The sequence below is a fragment of the Hesperophylax consimilis genome, chromosome 13 (genome assembly GCF_061612785.1).
Source record: "Hesperophylax consimilis isolate HC1 chromosome 13, BYU_Hcon_1.0, whole genome shotgun sequence".
Taxonomy (NCBI): Eukaryota; Metazoa; Arthropoda; class Insecta; order Trichoptera; family Limnephilidae; genus Hesperophylax; species Hesperophylax consimilis.
In genome coordinates, this window is record NC_142848.1 from 29,016,201 (window position 1) to 29,033,823 (window position 17,623).

Below are 17,623 nucleotides of genomic sequence, written 5' to 3' on the forward strand. Positions count from 1 at the left end.
CATTACTTATGTAGTTTAGCCACTGGAGCATTCTGATATACAGGGTTTTCCAATAAGAGGTGTTATTTTGAATAGCCCGCTATTTCGGTAGATGTTACTTTTGAAGCTGTCATTTTTTGACATTTGACAAGTAGAAACTACGCCATTAATAAAAATGGAACGATACACGCTTCAACAACGCATTGAAATTATTAAAATTCACTTGGGTGAATCAAATGCAAATCATCTTGAGTGATGAGGCCCATTTCCACCTCGGTGGCTTCGTCAACAAGCGAAATTGTCGCATCTGGGGCTCGGAAAACCCAAGAGTTATTGTTGAAAAGCCTCTCTATCTTCAACGTGTGACTGTTTGGTGCGGTTTATGGTCCGGTGGAGTCATTGGACCTTACTTTTTCGAAAATGAAGCTGGAGCAACAATTACGGTGAATGGATTGCGCTATCGAGAGATGATTAATGATTTTTTATGGCCGGAATTGGATGGTATTGATCTGGACAACGTTTACTTTCAACAAGACGGCACTACGTGCCACACAAAAAACGAAACCATTGAACTTTTACGATTGAATATCAAAATAACACCTCTTGATTGAAAACCCTGTATAATCAATTTCAGCCTTGAGTGCTGGGAAATTTTTAAGTTTGGTTTGGAAATTTCCTGCCCTCTTTCAAAAAATTATATCTCCGAATTTTAATAAGGAGACATATAATGTGCTTATAGAGCTAGAGAGCCATTGAATGCACCTACATTTGACCGTTTATCGCATATTTTTAGGAATCATGAAAAAATCGATAAATTTATAAAGCGTGAATTCTGCTTATTAATTACTTTAAAATTGCCATTTGTGGTAACTACTTGGAGCAATATTAAATATTACGACTTCTGTGTGTTGTCTATGGCCTAGTTAATAGGCACTGCTATAAATTTAAGTTCTAACATCCATTTTTTAATATGTAAACACATGATCAATGATTTGTAAGAAAAAATATATCAATAATTTTACACTACTGTTAGCTTTGTGATTAATCAAAGATTCCAACGCGCTGGCTCTTATGAAATAATTCCAATGAGTGTTTTAAAATATCTCTTCAAATTGCCCACATTTTGGACAGCGTGAGATTGCGGGCGTTTGCAAATTGTCCAAAATGTGGCCAAATAAGGTCCAATGGCTAAAAGGCTCTGATAAAATTTTAAATCAATATACATTTTGTAAGTACCTATTTTTGTGGAGAACCTACAGTATATCCTATTTATGGGATGTTTGGAATATAAAAATCACACAATTATTATCGGGTGCTAAAAACAAACGTGCCGATTTTCTAACACATCACTATTTTTGTAAAAATATTCAAATAAGTACTAAAACATTTGTATTAATCCATAAAAGTAATGCATCAAATAGTATAAATATTCAAGTTGTTATTATTGTTTATGGTCAATATTTAAAAATATCATGGCCTTAAAAAGCCCTGGATAGAACATTAGTGCGATTTTGTATGAATGAAGCCAAATCTAGGGCGAGGGGAAATTGCCTTGCGGCCATCTTGTATGACCAACTTTAAAAATGATTTTTGTGCAAAGTTTTTTTTTGTGTTGTTGATGCAGTTATATTTGGCTTATGATTTTTTATTGGGTATTTGATTAGACGCGGAATGCGATGTCATTAAAGAATTTAAGTAGGTTTTGGCATTTTTCATACATCTTCCCCCTCACCGCGCGGCTTCAAATTGTTCTCGAATAGCTCCATCCAGGGCTTTTAGGTTCATGGAAAATAAGTACTAATTTGAAGAAAAAGACGGCAAAATTGTTCATTATTTATGGTAACATTCGAGAATCACTTCACATTTTAGTTTATGTACTTATCTTGGCAAAGAAATACACATAAAAGTTTCACAGTAAGAAGTCATAAACATTGAACTTTTGGCAAGTTTCTTAGAGTCAGACTAGAAATCAAATAAATTGAAAAGGTTATTTACTTTCATGTTTCCAAAAAATGTATCAGCGGTAAAATAGTATAAAAATGCTCACATATTCTGGAATAATCATTGTAATTATTTAACTTAAATCAAGCCTCGAAAGGACATTACTAGCCCTAAAAATCATATTATTAGAGTCTCTGAAGGACAGATCTGACCGGGGTATCCATAAAGATTTTTTTTATTTTTTATAAGGGGCTGTTCAAGTATTATGTAAGCACTAAAGGGGGGCAGGGGGGTCTTTGCTTTGCTTATTTTTGATGACATGGGAGGGGTGGGGGGGTCGAGATAGTGATTATGTCAGCAGTAGTTATTTTGTTTTACACATTGGCAACCCACACATTGTCTATGTTTGAAAACCGAATACATATTCGGGGATTCCCACAAATAATTAATACGTAGGTACCAATTTTTACGTAAGCATGGGAGGGGGGGGGGGTAAGAACTTTGCTTACTTTTGGTGACAAGGGGGAGGAGGGGGTAAATAATTGTAATAAATCTGCTTACATAATACTTGAACAGCCCCTAATGCGGAGATACGTGATTTGTTTGTTGTTGGGAAGAGAAATAATTATTCTTCTCAGTTACTGTTTTTACAGAGCTTTGAATGGAGACCATACGACTAAGGCATACAAAGTGATCATCAGGATGAAAAATAGGGCTGGATTTAAGTTTTTGGAGGGACTGAGAGAATCAGAGAGAACCAAGGGAATGTTCAAAACTATTTTTGATTATATATTTGAGAGATCCAATTATTGCATTGCACTTGGCTGAAAATATTGAAAACTGGTTTTATTTTAGTAATCTTTACTATCTATACCACAGTTAGGAGAGTCGGGAGATTTGGAGCCATCAGTAAATAAAAGAGAGGAGTTGGGCCATTTAGAAGAAATAATATCATTGAAAGTTAAACAAATATTTATATATTTTTATTGCATAAACGGCATAAAAAGTGAAGTTACACTTTTCTTACTAATTCCCTACACAAAAGGAAAGGGATTTCTTTCAAAATTGTGGATGTATAGAGTCTAAAGGTTTTTTGTCATTGTTTGTTTACGGCAACTCCAAAAATATTAAATATATAGCACATTTAAAATACCTTGGAAACATTCAGAAACTCCTTGAAATTTCACCGTGTCGTTGTGACTTGTAGGTAAAAATATTTTAAAGCCTGAAGGGTTAACATACCTAATGACTTAACCTTACTGTGAAATTTATATAGTGTAAACTTAGGACGGGTTGTTTCGGAATATTTGAACAATTCATCAAATTTCAACGTTCATTTCTGGGATCTGTGAAAGTCCAATTCAAGTTCTGTCATTATATCATTGTAGGCTAGTTGCTTGACAGAACTGAAATAAAAACAGAACTTGAAAAAATCTTTCACAGAACTTGAAAAAATCTTTCACAGAACTTGAAAATGAATGTTGAAATTTGATGAATTGTTCAAATACTCCGAAACAACCCGTCCTAAGTGTTAGTACTGAGCTTAATGAAATGGGGGTAGGAACTTTCTTATGGTGCCCGTAAACAAGCAAGTTTTTACAGAAATCTCTTGCCATCTTCTTCTTGCGTTGGCGAATGAAAATACATTGTCATAAAAAACTTGCTTATTTACAGGCAGCATAAAGTAGATTATTCTTAATATAATTCAAATTTTGAAGAAGTAAAACAATGTATATATAGACGGCGCTTTGACAGATGGATTATTATTGGAGATAAAACTTTTTTGAGAGTTTTTGGAGGGTTTTCAGATTGAGAATTAGTTTAGTTAGCACATAAAGTGTGTACAAGTGCAAAAATAATATTATATTAAAAAAGTAATATTCTAATTGAAAATGTAAATAAAATTGCAATGTAAAATACATAAAATTAAATAAGAAAAAAATATTTGTACGATGGATAGAATTATTGTTGTTCTTCTCAAAATATAATCTTAATTCATCAGAGAATTGTACAAAATACGGAGTCAAAAATTAAAACATTTTTTTTAATTTCTTAGATTAATTATTACTTGTTAGCAGGAATTATTCAATAATTTTAAAGCCAAGGGGCGGCAAACTAGAAGGTTTGTCTAAATACTAGGTATTGGCTATGCAATATTATTATACCTTAATACTAAATCATATCTCACAAAAATAATAACGTAGCCTGAAAACTGTGGATGGAATGAATTTTAAGTCTATTTTGTCAAGAAATGCAGTTTAATAATCGAGGCCGCCGAGGGATAGAGGGGGGCCTCAGGGGGAATAAATCAATTAGCAATCGCAGTGCCTACTATTTATTGATAAAGCGCCCTTGATATGATTCTTTCATAAAAATAGCGCTATACAAATCATCCAATCATAATTAAGATATGTGCATAGAAATAAAAGGTTACTTGAAACATAACACACAATCACAATATTTTTTCATGCACGCTGTAATTTACGTCTGTCGTCTAGGTATGAAGTAAAAAATGACAAGATTAGTGCCAGATACAGACGTAACTCCTCTGCCCAGCCACGCGCCACCATTCACTCTGCGCCACTCGCAAATCGGTCCAAAGTCCGAATTCAATGAATCGTTGTGGCGGGGGTCGATAATAAGCAAACCTGAGCCAGGCTCAGTCCCTCGGCGTCCCTGGTAATGATCAATACCGGATTGATTTAATATGTACAAGAATTAACCTTACAGATGCAAGTGAGAACAAGGTTAATATTAAAAAGTTAAAACCATTTGATGAAATGCAAGTTTAGTAATAAGTCATTAAAAATATAAAATTTGTTATTATTATGGCGGACAAAAATAAAAGAAGGAATGATAAAAGTTTTCTGCACATTTCAACATATAAAATCTTTTTTACAAAATAACAAAGGTAAGTATGCATAATGTTTAATAAATAATAGTCATTAGTAAATCTTATCTAATCACATAAATATTATTATTTACCAGTCCAAAGACTGATTCTTCCGTTCTCAAAGGCCAAGTTCTTCTTCGGCAGCGGCACGAGATGCCCCCTCTTCACTATTCCCATGTCCTCACCCGGGAAGTACTGGAAATCACAAATGTGGGCTCAAGTGATACAGTGTTGTACTACATAGTTAATCCCCTTTCATCCTTTCAACATCATAATAACTAGACATCGAATTTTATGCACAAATAATGCATATTAAATTTTTTTTATGGTTAGTGCATATTTGAGCTTTTTTGGTGGTTGCTGGATATTTGAGCTTTTTTGATGGATAGTGCATATTTGGGCTTTTCTGATAGTTAGTGCATATTTGAATTTTTTGATGGTTAGTGCATATTTGAGCTTTTTTGGTGGGTACTGCATATTTGAGCTTTTTTTTTATGGTTAGTGCATATTTGAGCTTTTTTGGTGGTTGCTGGATATTTGAGCTTTTTTGATGGATAGTGCATATTTGGGCTTTTCTGATAGTGCATATTTGAATTTTTTGATGGTTAGTGCATATTTGAGCTTTTTTTATGGGTACTGCATATTTGAGCTTTTTTTTATGGTTAGTGCATATTTTAGCTCTTTGATGATTTGTGCATATTTGTGCCTTTATTCATCATTAAGGCATATTATATCTGCCATTTAATTCTTCAAAATATGTAAAAATTATAAACGGTCGATATTATAAATTGGTTCCTTTTGGAAATTAAAAAAAAGTAGCCGTGTTTGAGTTCAACTATTTAGGTTTGTTACTCTTACACACTCGGTTTCGTCCTGCAATGTTTTTTGTTTGAATAAGTTTACAAAATGGAGCACGCCAGCGTAAACATGACACCCTAACTTCAAACCAAAACATATCTCTTATGCAGAGATGTGCTTTATTTCAAATAAATCCATTTCAAATGGAAATGCAAAATGCAAAATGGGTATTTTCCATTTTGCATTTTAAATGCTTTTTTAAAAACCATTTTGTATTTTGCATTTTAAATGCTTTTCTCAATGCATTTTCCATTTTAAATGCTTTTCTCAATGCATTTTCCATTTTAAATGCTTTTTTGCAACATTCTTCGTATTATCTCCACTCATCTTTTTTTCATAAGCCCCAAATATCAGTCGGTCCTCAACCTCGCTATGAGAGATAATTTACATTTGTCAAGTTGCTCCCTGGTATGAGCCCTGGCAATTGAGTGATACCATTACAAAAAATACTGATTCAAAAACAGAACATGTGGCCATGACGCTGTAATATCAAATGTTAGATAGCAGTTTCTATGTTTTTATGTTGGCAACATTAGTCCCGCGCAAATTTTTTGTGGTTTCATAATCTGTAGTCGTGGTGTTTTTGGATTTACCATCATGTAATATGTTTGTTCTACATTGGTGTCCATTATTAAATGACAAAATTGTTAAAAAATTCTATAATTATTTTAATTGTTTGACCTGAGAAACCATTTTGCATTTTCAATGTATTTTGAAAATAGGTATTTTGCATTTTGCATTTAAAATGCTTTTCTAAAAACCATTTTGCATTTTCAAATGGAAAAGTTTTGACCCATTTCCATTTTGCATTTCAAATGGTTTTGAGTACCTACCCATTTTGCACATCTCTGCTCTTATGAAAGATAGATAGCGGTGTTTGCTTTATTTTACAAAAAACTTTTCATTTTAATTTTTAGCGTATTTAGTATATATGCACTATAAACCGCTGCTTTCACTAATTGGACTATTTCTCGGTTTTCGGGGTGGCGGATTAGTACCGTAGTTTGAAAGAGATTTGCTTAAAAAACTTTGCAGTGGTATAATAAATAAATCACATTACTAACCTGACACTGATTGATGAATGTTAACAAATCAACTGAGAGGGCCTTATTCGATTCGGTAAGCTTATCCAGACTGAAAAAAACACATAATTAGATATGTATTACATATATCTACATAATATGAATTCAATATACATGGATAATTGTATACAAGAATTGAAAGAGGTGGGATTTGGTGCAAAAATGTGTAATCTGAAAGCATGTTGTATGCTGATGTCATTAATAAATATTTCAGCAACAAGATAAGAAACACAAACCATTAAAAATATAGATATTATATCACGTACGTAGAATGAGTTGATTGATGTAAGTAAGTCTAAGGACGGGTTGTTTCGGAGAATTTGAACAATTCTTAAAAATCAAAGTTAATTTTCAAGTTCTGTGAAAGATGTTTTCAAGATCTGTTATTATTTCAGTTCTGTCAAGCAGCTAGCCTATAATGATATAATAACCGAACTTGAATGGGACTTTCACAGAATCCGAAAATGAACGTTTGATGAATTGTTCAAATTCTGTGAAACAAACCCATCCTAAAAGTGGAAGATCTACGGTATCTCATGTCTAGGATGAACGAAGTATGCATGAAGAATGAGTTAATGATGAATATAATTAAGTCTAAAGTCATGGTGTTTGAAAGAGAGAGTACGAAAACAGTGTTCAATATAGTTGTAGATACTTGGAGCAGGTGGATGAGTTTGTGTACTTGGGAAGGATGCTTACGAGAGATGGGAAGGCTGATAGAGATATTAAAAGATGGATAAATGCAGGAAATTCCATTAAAGGAGGACAAAACGCGGTTGGCGATAACAAAAACCGGTCCAAAGAGCAAAGCTAGCTGTCCACAATGGAGTGCTGGTACCTACCCTAATGTATGGCAGTGAGGCATGGAACTGACAGAGGAAGAATGAAAGTAGACTGAATGCTGTAGAAATGAGATTCTTGGGGAGTATGTGTAAAACCATGTATCACTGTGTGAGAAATGTGGAGATACGCAAAGAATGCAAGGCTAATGTAAGTGTATTGATTAAGAAAGGGACGCTCAGATGGTTTGGACATATAGAGCGAATGAACGAAGAAAGGAGTGAGAAGTTAAGATATGACGCAAATGTTAATGGCAGACAAAGTCGGGCACACCCGAGGACGACATGTCACGATTAAGTGAATCAGATACTGGACTCGGGCCATGTCAAGAGTCAGAATACTAGAATGTTGTTTGGTGGTTCGTCCTTTCTGGCTACCCTTGCGGTAATGGCGTGATGGTTAGTTAGGTTCACAAAACTATTCATATTACAATACTTCGTGCAGATTAAAAACCAAATCAACATACCTATCTTTTTGTGAAAGCTTCGTGACAATGGCTTTGCATATCTTTTGGTTAGCATCTTCGTCAAATAATGGGATACCAAAATGGCACTCTAGCAACGTCCATTTCTGCAAGATAAAAACATAATTGAACATACTGCTTTGGGCTGTTAATGTAATGATATTCTGCGTAATGCATAAACTTTCAATTTTCAAAATCCGAACTATTATTATCATGTCAGACAAGTGATGGCAGGCGTCAAAATTATCATTTTATCTATAGGTATCATTTTCATAAGCAGTGTTACAATTTTTATTCGAATAGTACGAATATAATGGTGACCGGATAAATCATCAAAATGATAATTCATCACATCTTTAAAAAGTTATATAAAGTCATGGAAAGTGATGAAACAAAAACTTTATTAACTGGGTTAAGTAGGTTAGGTTAGGTTAAATTTTTTTTTTTTTCATCGTTTTTAATGACTTTATATCACTTTTTAAAGGTGTGTTGAATAGTCACTGTGTTGAGTTATCATGGAAGTGAATATAAGATATTTTGTATTTTTATAATGTCGTGTCATGTTGGATAAATGCGGTAATTTTTAACGTAACGTTAAAAATTAAAGGCTCGTAAGGCAAATATATTTTTTTGTAAATACTTTTAGCTTAACAAATCCTACAATTATAATATCCCATGGTTTTTCACGCACCTGCGCTAGTGATTTAACCAATTGACCTCGATATTGTTAGGCTAAATAATCGGCCCTCACCAATTTTAAATCTGCAGTGGTGTTCTAAATCTAATGCAGCTTTTAAACATTTACACATAATAATATTTTTAAATTTACTTGTGTATTGGATCAAGTTATGTAAAAAATATACAGGGTTTTCCAATAAGAGGTGTTATTTTGATATTCAATCGTAAAAGATCAATGGTTTCGGTGCTTGTGTGGCACGTAGCGCCGTCTTGTTGAATGTAAACGTTGTCCAGATCAATACCATCCAATTCCGGCCATAAAAAATCATTAATCATCTCTCGATAGCGCAATCCATTCACCGTAACTGTTGGTCCAGCCTCATTTTCGAAAAAGTAAGGTCCAATGACTCCGCCGGACCATAAGTCGCACCAAACAGTCACACGTTGAGGATAGAGAGGCTTTTCAACAATAACTCTTGGGTTTTCCGAGCCCCAGATGCTACAATTTTGCTTGTTGACGAAGCCACCGAGGTGGAAATGGGCCTCATCAATCAAGATGATTTGCATTTGATTCACTTAAGTGAATTTTAATAATTTCAATGCGTTGTTGAAGCGTGTATCGTTCCATTTTTATTAATGGCGTAGTTTCTACTTGTCAAATGTGAAAAAATGACAGCTTTAAAAGTAACATCTACCGAAATAGCGGGCTATTCAAAATAACAAATTTTAGTGGGTCCCCTAGTGTTCGTTATAACCAAGTTTGACTGAAAATTTTTATTTGGTGTGATAGTCCTCAAAGCATCTACCACGTGTTTTTCAAGCGAGCTTATCGAGTCCAGATCCACTCGCCATATTGAAAAATCACTATGATGCCGATCGCTAACGATTTGTAAATATCAGGGAAAAAATTTACCAACGTTAATATTGCCAACGCTACGATATTATTGCTTCATTATCTGCAGAGCAATTGGCATTTAAAATTAAAAATATATGTCATTTGTATCGTATTTCAGGCCCACCGTGCTGGCATGGTTGGAGTTTAAGACATAGCGATACACCCCCACCGGGCCGGCGGGGTTGAAGGCCAATGGGTTGATAAAAATACAATAAAATTAGGTAAGTATATAAACAAAATGATAAAGAATCTATTATCTTACTTCGGCTTTTGAATCTTTGCGCTGAACTCTTTCATCTAATTCTATTGCTTCTTCAGGTCCTTCTGCAGAGCAGCTCTCAACTGATTTAACTTCTTTTTCTTCCATCTCTTTGTTCAGCTGCGAGAACATGGAGATATTTTCATCTACCGGACTCATCAGGTTGTCAATCATCGACTCTAACCTCAAAACTTTACCCACGTCCGTTTTAAACCCGTCCGTTTCGGTTTTTCTTTTGTCGGGTACTTTGCAGGAGTGGGGGTTATCGGATTCGACATTTTGTTTTTCTAATTGATCTAGTTCTTGGCACAGTAAGTTTGAGCAGTCGACGCTTGTGAAACCGTTTGCAGGAGAGTGCGTTTTGCTCTGTCCCGTTGGAGTGACTGCGAAATGTGATTCGTTAGGTGATTGCAATCGACTGCTGACGTGTCCTTCCAGATGCAGTTTTTCTCTGATTTCTTTCCTTAGACTATCTTCATTGATCTTGACGTCCTCACTGGATGAAGTCTTAGATTGATCCTGGCTGATGATATGACTGTGATCCGTGGGCTTTTCAAATACATTTTGACTGTCGATGATGGAGTCATCGAAGCTCATTTGTGACGAGGGTACTTTTGTTAGTTTGGACTTCCGTCTTACAGTAGCTGTAATAATAAAGTTAAATATATAAAATCGCCATTTGAAAGTTGTCAGTTATTAAATCATAGTCCTCTGCACATAATTAATAAAAGATAATGCAAAAGTAAAACTAGGTAACGATCTCATTAAGACAAGCTACAAAAAATACATGAAATCTTATAAAAATGCCTTTATTTATTTTTTAGTGAAAATACCGTACAAGAGTCCCAACTATTCCCAACCATCTGGATCTAGTGAGATTATGACATCCTCAATTGAGGTATGTTGTGAGGCTGAAGGTATTGGGGAGGGGAAGAGATGGAGAAGTACCTGTCTATTCAGATCTGGTCACCAAACATTGCTAAAGCAATTTCAAGCAATTTTTCAATTCTGAATGGTGGTCGATGGTCTTCCACCAGGGTGATACTGAAAGTATCTATCACTCCTTAAACTTGGCTAAGGAAACTCAATTTATTTATTCATTAAAAATAATAGTTTTTAACATAAAAAAAACATAATCTGCACATCTTACTAGGGAATTCCTGTGTCTTAGTTATAAGGTTATAGTAGTTTTTTTAATTTAAAAAAAATATATATATTTTAGCGTATTAATAATGTACACAATGGACAGGGTTGCAAGAAAAAAAATTACAAAGAAGTGAATGACAAAGAACAAATATCAACTGACCAATAACGGTGTACAATTACATATATGTAAACATAAAACAATATGTTACAGGCAAAAAGGATTATAAGAAATATGATGAAATATTAAATGAAAAACGATTTTAAAAAAAGCATTTTGATGAGCTCGAATTCAAATTACCAATGACCGATTTATATAGGAACACTAATTTGTCGCGTATAAATCTAAAATTTCAACCCAAAAACCTTTTTTTTAATTTCATTATTTGGCATTATTTTTTAATAATAACTAATAACTCAAAAAGTTGCCAAATACAATCTAAAATCATGAAAAATTGAGTTCTTTAAATAACCTATATTTTATAATTTAAAAGACAAACAAATAAAGTTGCTCATATCTGTACTAAATATTTGCTATTATTTTTGATTTTAGAATGAATTATCGTTCATATGAGATAACAATAACTTAGTACACACCACTTTTATTTTTTATACTTAACGCTGACCCGGTTTCACTACAATTGTAGCTTCTTCAGGGTAAAATCTACAAATAACATGTGTTACCAATATGTATATTAAGCTTTCATATAGGGTTGCAAAAAATTGGGTTCAGTTCCAATGGAGGAGGTACTAGAGTAGGGTAGTTTGTAAATAGGGAACAACCTAAGTATGGGACTTTTATTTAGGTTGATTTGGTTGTTGGTGACTTTGCTATTAATTGCTCTTAATTCACTTACAAATAGGGTTCTTCCCCAGAGAGACTTGGGTGGGCAGGGTCTCAATGCCCCAGTCCTGCACGCCGATGTCTACCATGGTGATATAGCCGCAGGTGTGCTCTAGGTCTATGCTGGAGGACAGCCTCTTCAGCGCCGAGTGCTGCCACCAGGGGGCATCCGTGTCATCTGGGGACAATTGTTTTTATATTTTAACTTTTAAAGAAAGTCAAATAATAATAAAATTATAATAATTTATTACTTTATGTTTTTTTTACTAAATAATTAATCAATTTACAGAGTATAATAATGTATATTACTTAAGATAATCCATAAAACTAGTTTTCACTGCTTTGTTTTTTTTTAATGTTTCTCTTCTATAGAAGCTGGCGCTTGTGTAAGAGTGTTGAGCATCAGGATGAAGAATATTTAATGTTTATAATTATGATTCAAGGAAAATGTAAATGAACAAAAAATAAAATTTATAATTAATTAAGAAGAGAGAGTTTCTTCATTGTATGGTATTTTTAGAGTGAACTTCTCTTTAATCGCTTTTAGTAGGTGTTTATCGTTTTCGATTGATCTGATGTTTTCGGGTAGGCTGTTGAAGACTATGAGATAGATGTGTAGTTATCTTAGTGTACAACATAAAAATCTAGTTTATTATTCACAATAAAATGCTAGCGATATTTAGGTCAACTAGACTGGCGGTTTGGAGACGGAATACTAGCGAGTTCCTTCACGCTGCCGCTTTTATAAGTTAAAGCTTCTAGAACAATTTGGTTGCTATGTATAATTTGCCAAACAAAAATGAAAAATAATAAAAGAACATCCAAGAATCTTGTTTGGAAAATATCGAAACTTCTGGAATTCCGTTCAAATGAAGTAGTGGCGTACCGCTACAGTACTCCCCTTCCAGCGGCATGGTTGAGGGCCGCGATAGAAAGAAAAGCTGAGTCAGATCTTGCTTATTGATGGTCTTAAGAAGGGTTGGTCCTGGGGTTGTTGCATTTATCTTGGGTTCAGGGCCACTGTACGGTTGTTGTAGTATTCTCTCACGTTAAAATAAAATGGTTAGAAAAAAAACAAAATTATTATAAATTACAAACACTGTTCACGACACAGGCTGAGAATACACTAAAATAACTATTGTGAGCACTATTATCCGCGCTTGTGCAGAGATGGTCTGGTGCACGCAGCTCCACGATGCCTCAACCGATCACTACATGACTCCGCTTTCATCAAAACACATAATTTTGCATTTAGGATTGAACGTGCCTTTAGACGTTAAAGTAGTCCGGAAAACGAACACGCCTACCGGAATGTGTGGTCGTGTGAGTGCGATCCGGGTTGGTAGCGGGCATAGGAAGGGTTGATCTTATTCCTTGCGTAGTTCCCTTAGTTTCCTGGGCAATGTACGCAGGTTTGAGGCGGTCTATAGTCACCGTTACCTCTTTGCCTCTGTTTAAAATCGTAAACGTTCTTTCGTTCCGTCGTACCACTTGGTGAGGGCCAGTGTAGGGTTTCTGAAGCGGGCTTTTTACGGTGTCGTCCCTTAGAAACACATGGGTAGCTGCGGGAAGGTCTTTAAAAATGAAGCATTTCCTTTCACCATGTCGGGAACCTTCAACCGGCCTTAGGTTATTAAAATGTTGCCTCAGCTCTTTGAGGAAATCGCTGGTGCTGTCGTCGTTCGCTGGCCGAGCAACGAGGAATTCTCCAGGTAGGCGGAGTGGCTCGCCGTACACCAGTTCGGCCGAAGTGGCAGCGAGATCATCCCTCCAAGCTGCCCTGATTCCCATTAACACTGTGGGTAGAACTTCAGTCCAGCGGTCATTCTGATGGCATTTGATTGCTGCCTTAAGCTGGCGGTGTAGCCTCTCAACCATGCCGTTAGCCGCAGGATGGTAAGCCGTGGTACGTATCTGAGTCGTACCTGCCAGGCAGTTTAACTCCCTGAACAGCCTCGACTCAAACTGTCTTCCTTGGTCGGTAGTAACTCGGAGCGGAGTACCGAACCTAGTAATCCATCCCTGGTAGAAAGCACGCGCCACAGTTGCTGCTTCCTGATCCCTAATCGGGAAAGCCTCTGGCCATCTTGTAAATCTATCCACGCAGGTGAGGCAGTATCGGCATCCTTCAGATGAGGGCATGATGATGATGTCTATGTGCACATGCTCGAATCTGGCTGGTGGTCTGGGAAACGTTCCTAGGGGTGCCGACACGTGGCGTGACACTTTGCTGCGTTGGCACTGTAGGCAGTTGCGTGCAAATTCCCTTGCGTCTGCCTTAATGGCCGGCCAGACATAACGTTCAGTTATGAGTTTGACCGTTGCCTTGACGCCTGGGTGAGCCAGCTGATGGACTGCATTGAATGCTGCGAGCCGAAACTTTTTCGTGACGAAAGGTCTCGCTGTATTTGAAGAAATATCACAGTACATTTCCGTGTTTATGTCGGGAATGCGCACTTTCTTGAGTTGTAGACTAGAACTTCCCTTTAAGCATTGCTCTAGTTCCGCGTCGTCCACCTGATCAGCTGCCAGTGCTGCGTAGTCCAGGGGAGCGTCGACTGTCTCGACCCTGGAGAGGGCATCTGCGACGATGTTGTCCTTGCCTGCTACGTGGCGAATGTCCGTGGTAAACTGGCTAATGAAGTCAAGGTGTCTGAACTGCCTTGGGGAGCATTTATCAGCCTTCTGTTGAAAGGCAAAAGTGATGGGTTTGTGGTCCGTGAATATGGTGAACGTCCTGCCCTCCACCATATGTCTGAAGTGTTTCACAGCGAGGTAGATGGCCAGGAGTTCTCTGTCATAAGCGCCGTATTTTCTTTCAGCTGCGCTAAATTTCTTTGAAAAGAAACCCAGCGGTTCCCAGTGACCTGCGATGAGCTGCTGGAGTGCGGCGCCGGCCGTGGTGTCAGAAGCGTCGCTGACTATGGATAGGGGGGCTTCGCACTTTGGGTGAGCTAGTAAGGTCGCCTGAGCAAGGGCTTCCTTGCACTTGTCAAAGGCTTCCATGGTCGCTGCTGTCCAGGATATGGGCTGCTTGCCTTTCTGTTTTCCGGTGAGGAAATCATTGAGCGGTGCTTGCGTCTCTGCTGCACTGGGGATGAACCTCCTATAAAAATTGAGAGCTCCCAAAAAACGTCGTAGATCTTTCACCGTTTCAGGCCGACTGTAATTGTTTATTGCGTCGACTTTCTCTGGCAGGGGTGTAGTGCCTTCACCAGACACCAGGTACCCCAAGAATTTGACTTCAGGCAAACCAAAATGACATTTGCTGGCGTTGACGACCACCCCATATTCTTGCAGGCGCTGGAGCAAGGTCTTGAGGTGGTTCATGTGTTCCTCTTCTGATGATGAGGCAATGAGGATGTCGTCGATGTAGGCGTAACAAAAGTCCAATCCTCTGGTGACCTCATCGATGAAACGTTGGAACGTCTGGGCTGCGTTACGGAGGCCGAAGGACATGACTGGAAACTCGAAGAGTCCGAACGGCGTGGATATGGCTGTCTTCGGGATGTCTTCAGGAGCTACAGGAATCTGGTTGTAAGCTCGTACCAGGTCTATTGTGGAGAATATCTTGGTATCCCTCAGTGACTGGGCGAAATCTTGAATGTGTCGTACTGGGTACCGGTCAGGTATGGTCCTGGCGTTCAATCCGCGGTAATCACCGCATGGTCGCCATTGGTCATCCTTCTTAGGGACCATGTGAAGTGGGGATGCCCAACAGCTCTCAGAAGGCCGGGCAATTCCTAATCGTACCATGGTCTCAAACTCCTTCTTGGCCAGTTTGAGCTTGTCAGGGGCGAGGCGGCGAGGACGTTCTGCGACTGGAGGACCTGGAGTAGTCCTAATGTGATGAAGGGTAGTATGGCGAACTTCCTTCATGGCGCCGTCAGGGCGCGTAAGGTCCGGATATTGTTGCAACAGTTTGTGGTAGGAAGATGTCCCTGTGACAGTCTTAATGGAAGCGGTCATGTTGTTACTACGCCTTCCTGTAGTTGTCAGGTTCGTAACCTGATCCAGCAATCGCCTATTATGGACATCGACCAGGAGCTCGAATCGTGCCAAGAAATCCGCTCCAATGATGGGCCTGGAGACGTCAGCAATGACGAAACTCCAAGTAAAATCACGACGCAGGCCTAGGTCCAGGTTGAGCGTCAGGCTTCCATACGTCGCGATGGTGCTTCCATTTGCGGCCGCCAATTCGTAGGACTGCTTAGCCGGACGGCCTTGGACTAGGCGTCGTGGGTAAACACAGAGGTCCGCGCCGGTGTCCACGAGAAACTGGATGCGAGTTACCCGGTCCGTTACGAAAAGGCGACTTAATTGCGCCGGGCTGTTGGTGCTGGTCGCCATCAGTGTGAGCCCGGGGCGTTTCCCTCAAAATTGCAGGGTTTGATGCAGGAGTGCGCCTTGGTACCAAACTTCCAGTGGTACCAGCATTTGCCTTCTATATGACGACCCCTGGAACGACTGCGCGAACGATGTTGCCGCCAACGAGGACTGGTAGTCCTGGATGGGCGTTCCTGAGAGCGCAGCGTCGAAATTTCCTGTCGTAGGGTGGCTATTTCATCATGGAGCGGCAGCATCATCTTCTGCATCCTGTCTATCAGGCAGTCTTCGTCGGGAACCCGGGGAGAGACTTCACTGACCCCTGGCCTGCCAGCATAGTCGTCTATGGCGTCCGCGAGATCCGCCACATTGTCCAGCGGGGTGCCTTGTTGGGTCGCCAGAACTACTTGCATACTTCGGGGAAGTCTGCCCATCCAAAGTGTCTTCAGCACCTCATCAGGCACTGCGCTGCCCGCAAGGGTGCGTAGATGACGAAGGAACTGCGAAGGTTTTCGGTCACCCCTCTCCTCATGCTCCAGGAGTCTCCTCGTCTTCTGCTCCTGGGTAGAGCTCAAGCGCTTCGTGAGTTCCCTCTTGAGCAGGGTGTACGCTCCAACTTCAGGGGGGTTGACAATAATGTCCCGGACCTCTTGGGCGTACGTGGGATCCAGGGCCCCAAGGATAAAACCGAACTTCGTCGACTCCACCGTCACTGCTGCAGCTTCAAAACTCCTTTCAACCATAGCGAACCACAGCTCCGGATAGTTAGGGCAGAACGGGGGAATCCGCACAGCTACGCGGTTGACTTCCGCCGGCGAAACTGCTGACGTCGTAGAGTCGGTCGGGCGAGACATTTTTAATACAACCGTAGTACACGATAACACTTAAAAAATATATTCAAAATCACGTCGGGGTCACCACTGTAGTTATCTTAGTGTACAACATAAAAATCTAGTTTATTATTCACAATAAAATGCTAGCGATATTTAGGTCAACTAGACTGGCGGTTTGGAGACGGAATACTAGCGAGTTCCTTCACGCTGCCGCTTTTATAAGTTAAAGCTTCTAGAACAATTTGGTTGCTATGTATAATTTGCCAAACAAAAATGAAAAATAATAAAAGAACATCCAAGAATCTTGTTTGGAAAATATCGAAACTTCTGGAATTCCGTTCAAATGAAGTAGTGGCGTACCGCTACAGATGTAATGATGTTGAGCAAAAGTGGTGTTACATTTTTGTGTTGGAAATATATGTTTTTGACGAGTACGATTTTCAGTTAAAAAGCTGTGATTTTGTTTTTATAATAGAGTACCATCATTATAAATACGTCCAATAATTAAAATGGAACAATAAAAAATAAATACCAACTCTTCTTTTGCCAAATCTTCTAATAAATCAAAAATACTAATTTTGGATGTTTC

At 38.3% G+C, this 17,623-nt stretch overlaps 2 protein-coding genes across 3 annotated transcripts in view; both read right to left on the reverse strand.

Annotated features, from left to right (window-relative positions):
- Nucleotides 1–2,257: 2,257 nt before the first annotated feature.
- The window catches only part of LOC149418751 (protein FAM91A1), a 36,100-nt gene continuing 20,734 nt past the window's right edge, over nucleotides 2,258–17,623 (reverse strand). For both annotated transcript variants that reach the window (XM_089638984.1, XM_089638983.1), the window contains exons 14-18: nucleotides 11,889–12,053; nucleotides 9,892–10,532; nucleotides 8,060–8,163; nucleotides 6,736–6,805; nucleotides 2,258–5,008 (exon numbers count right to left, since the gene is read on the reverse strand). In XM_089638984.1, coding sequence (XP_089495110.1) covers nucleotides 4,898–5,008; nucleotides 6,736–6,805; nucleotides 8,060–8,163; nucleotides 9,892–10,532; nucleotides 11,889–12,053 — 1,091 coding nt within the window. In that variant the 3' untranslated portion in view covers nucleotides 2,258–4,897. The remainder of the gene's footprint in view (nucleotides 5,009–6,735; nucleotides 6,806–8,059; nucleotides 8,164–9,891; nucleotides 10,533–11,888; nucleotides 12,054–17,623) is intronic.
- On the reverse strand, nucleotides 16,225–17,055 carry LOC149418752 (uncharacterized). The gene has a single exon (XM_089639048.1). The coding sequence runs from the start codon at nucleotides 17,053–17,055 to the stop codon at nucleotides 16,225–16,227; it is 831 nt and encodes a 276-aa protein (XP_089495174.1).

Excerpts from the sequence above, each read along its gene's own strand:
- LOC149418752 (XM_089639048.1), bottom strand. The coding sequence starts at position 17,055 with ATGTCTCGCCCGACCGACTCTACGACGTCAGCAGTTTCGCCGGCGGAA.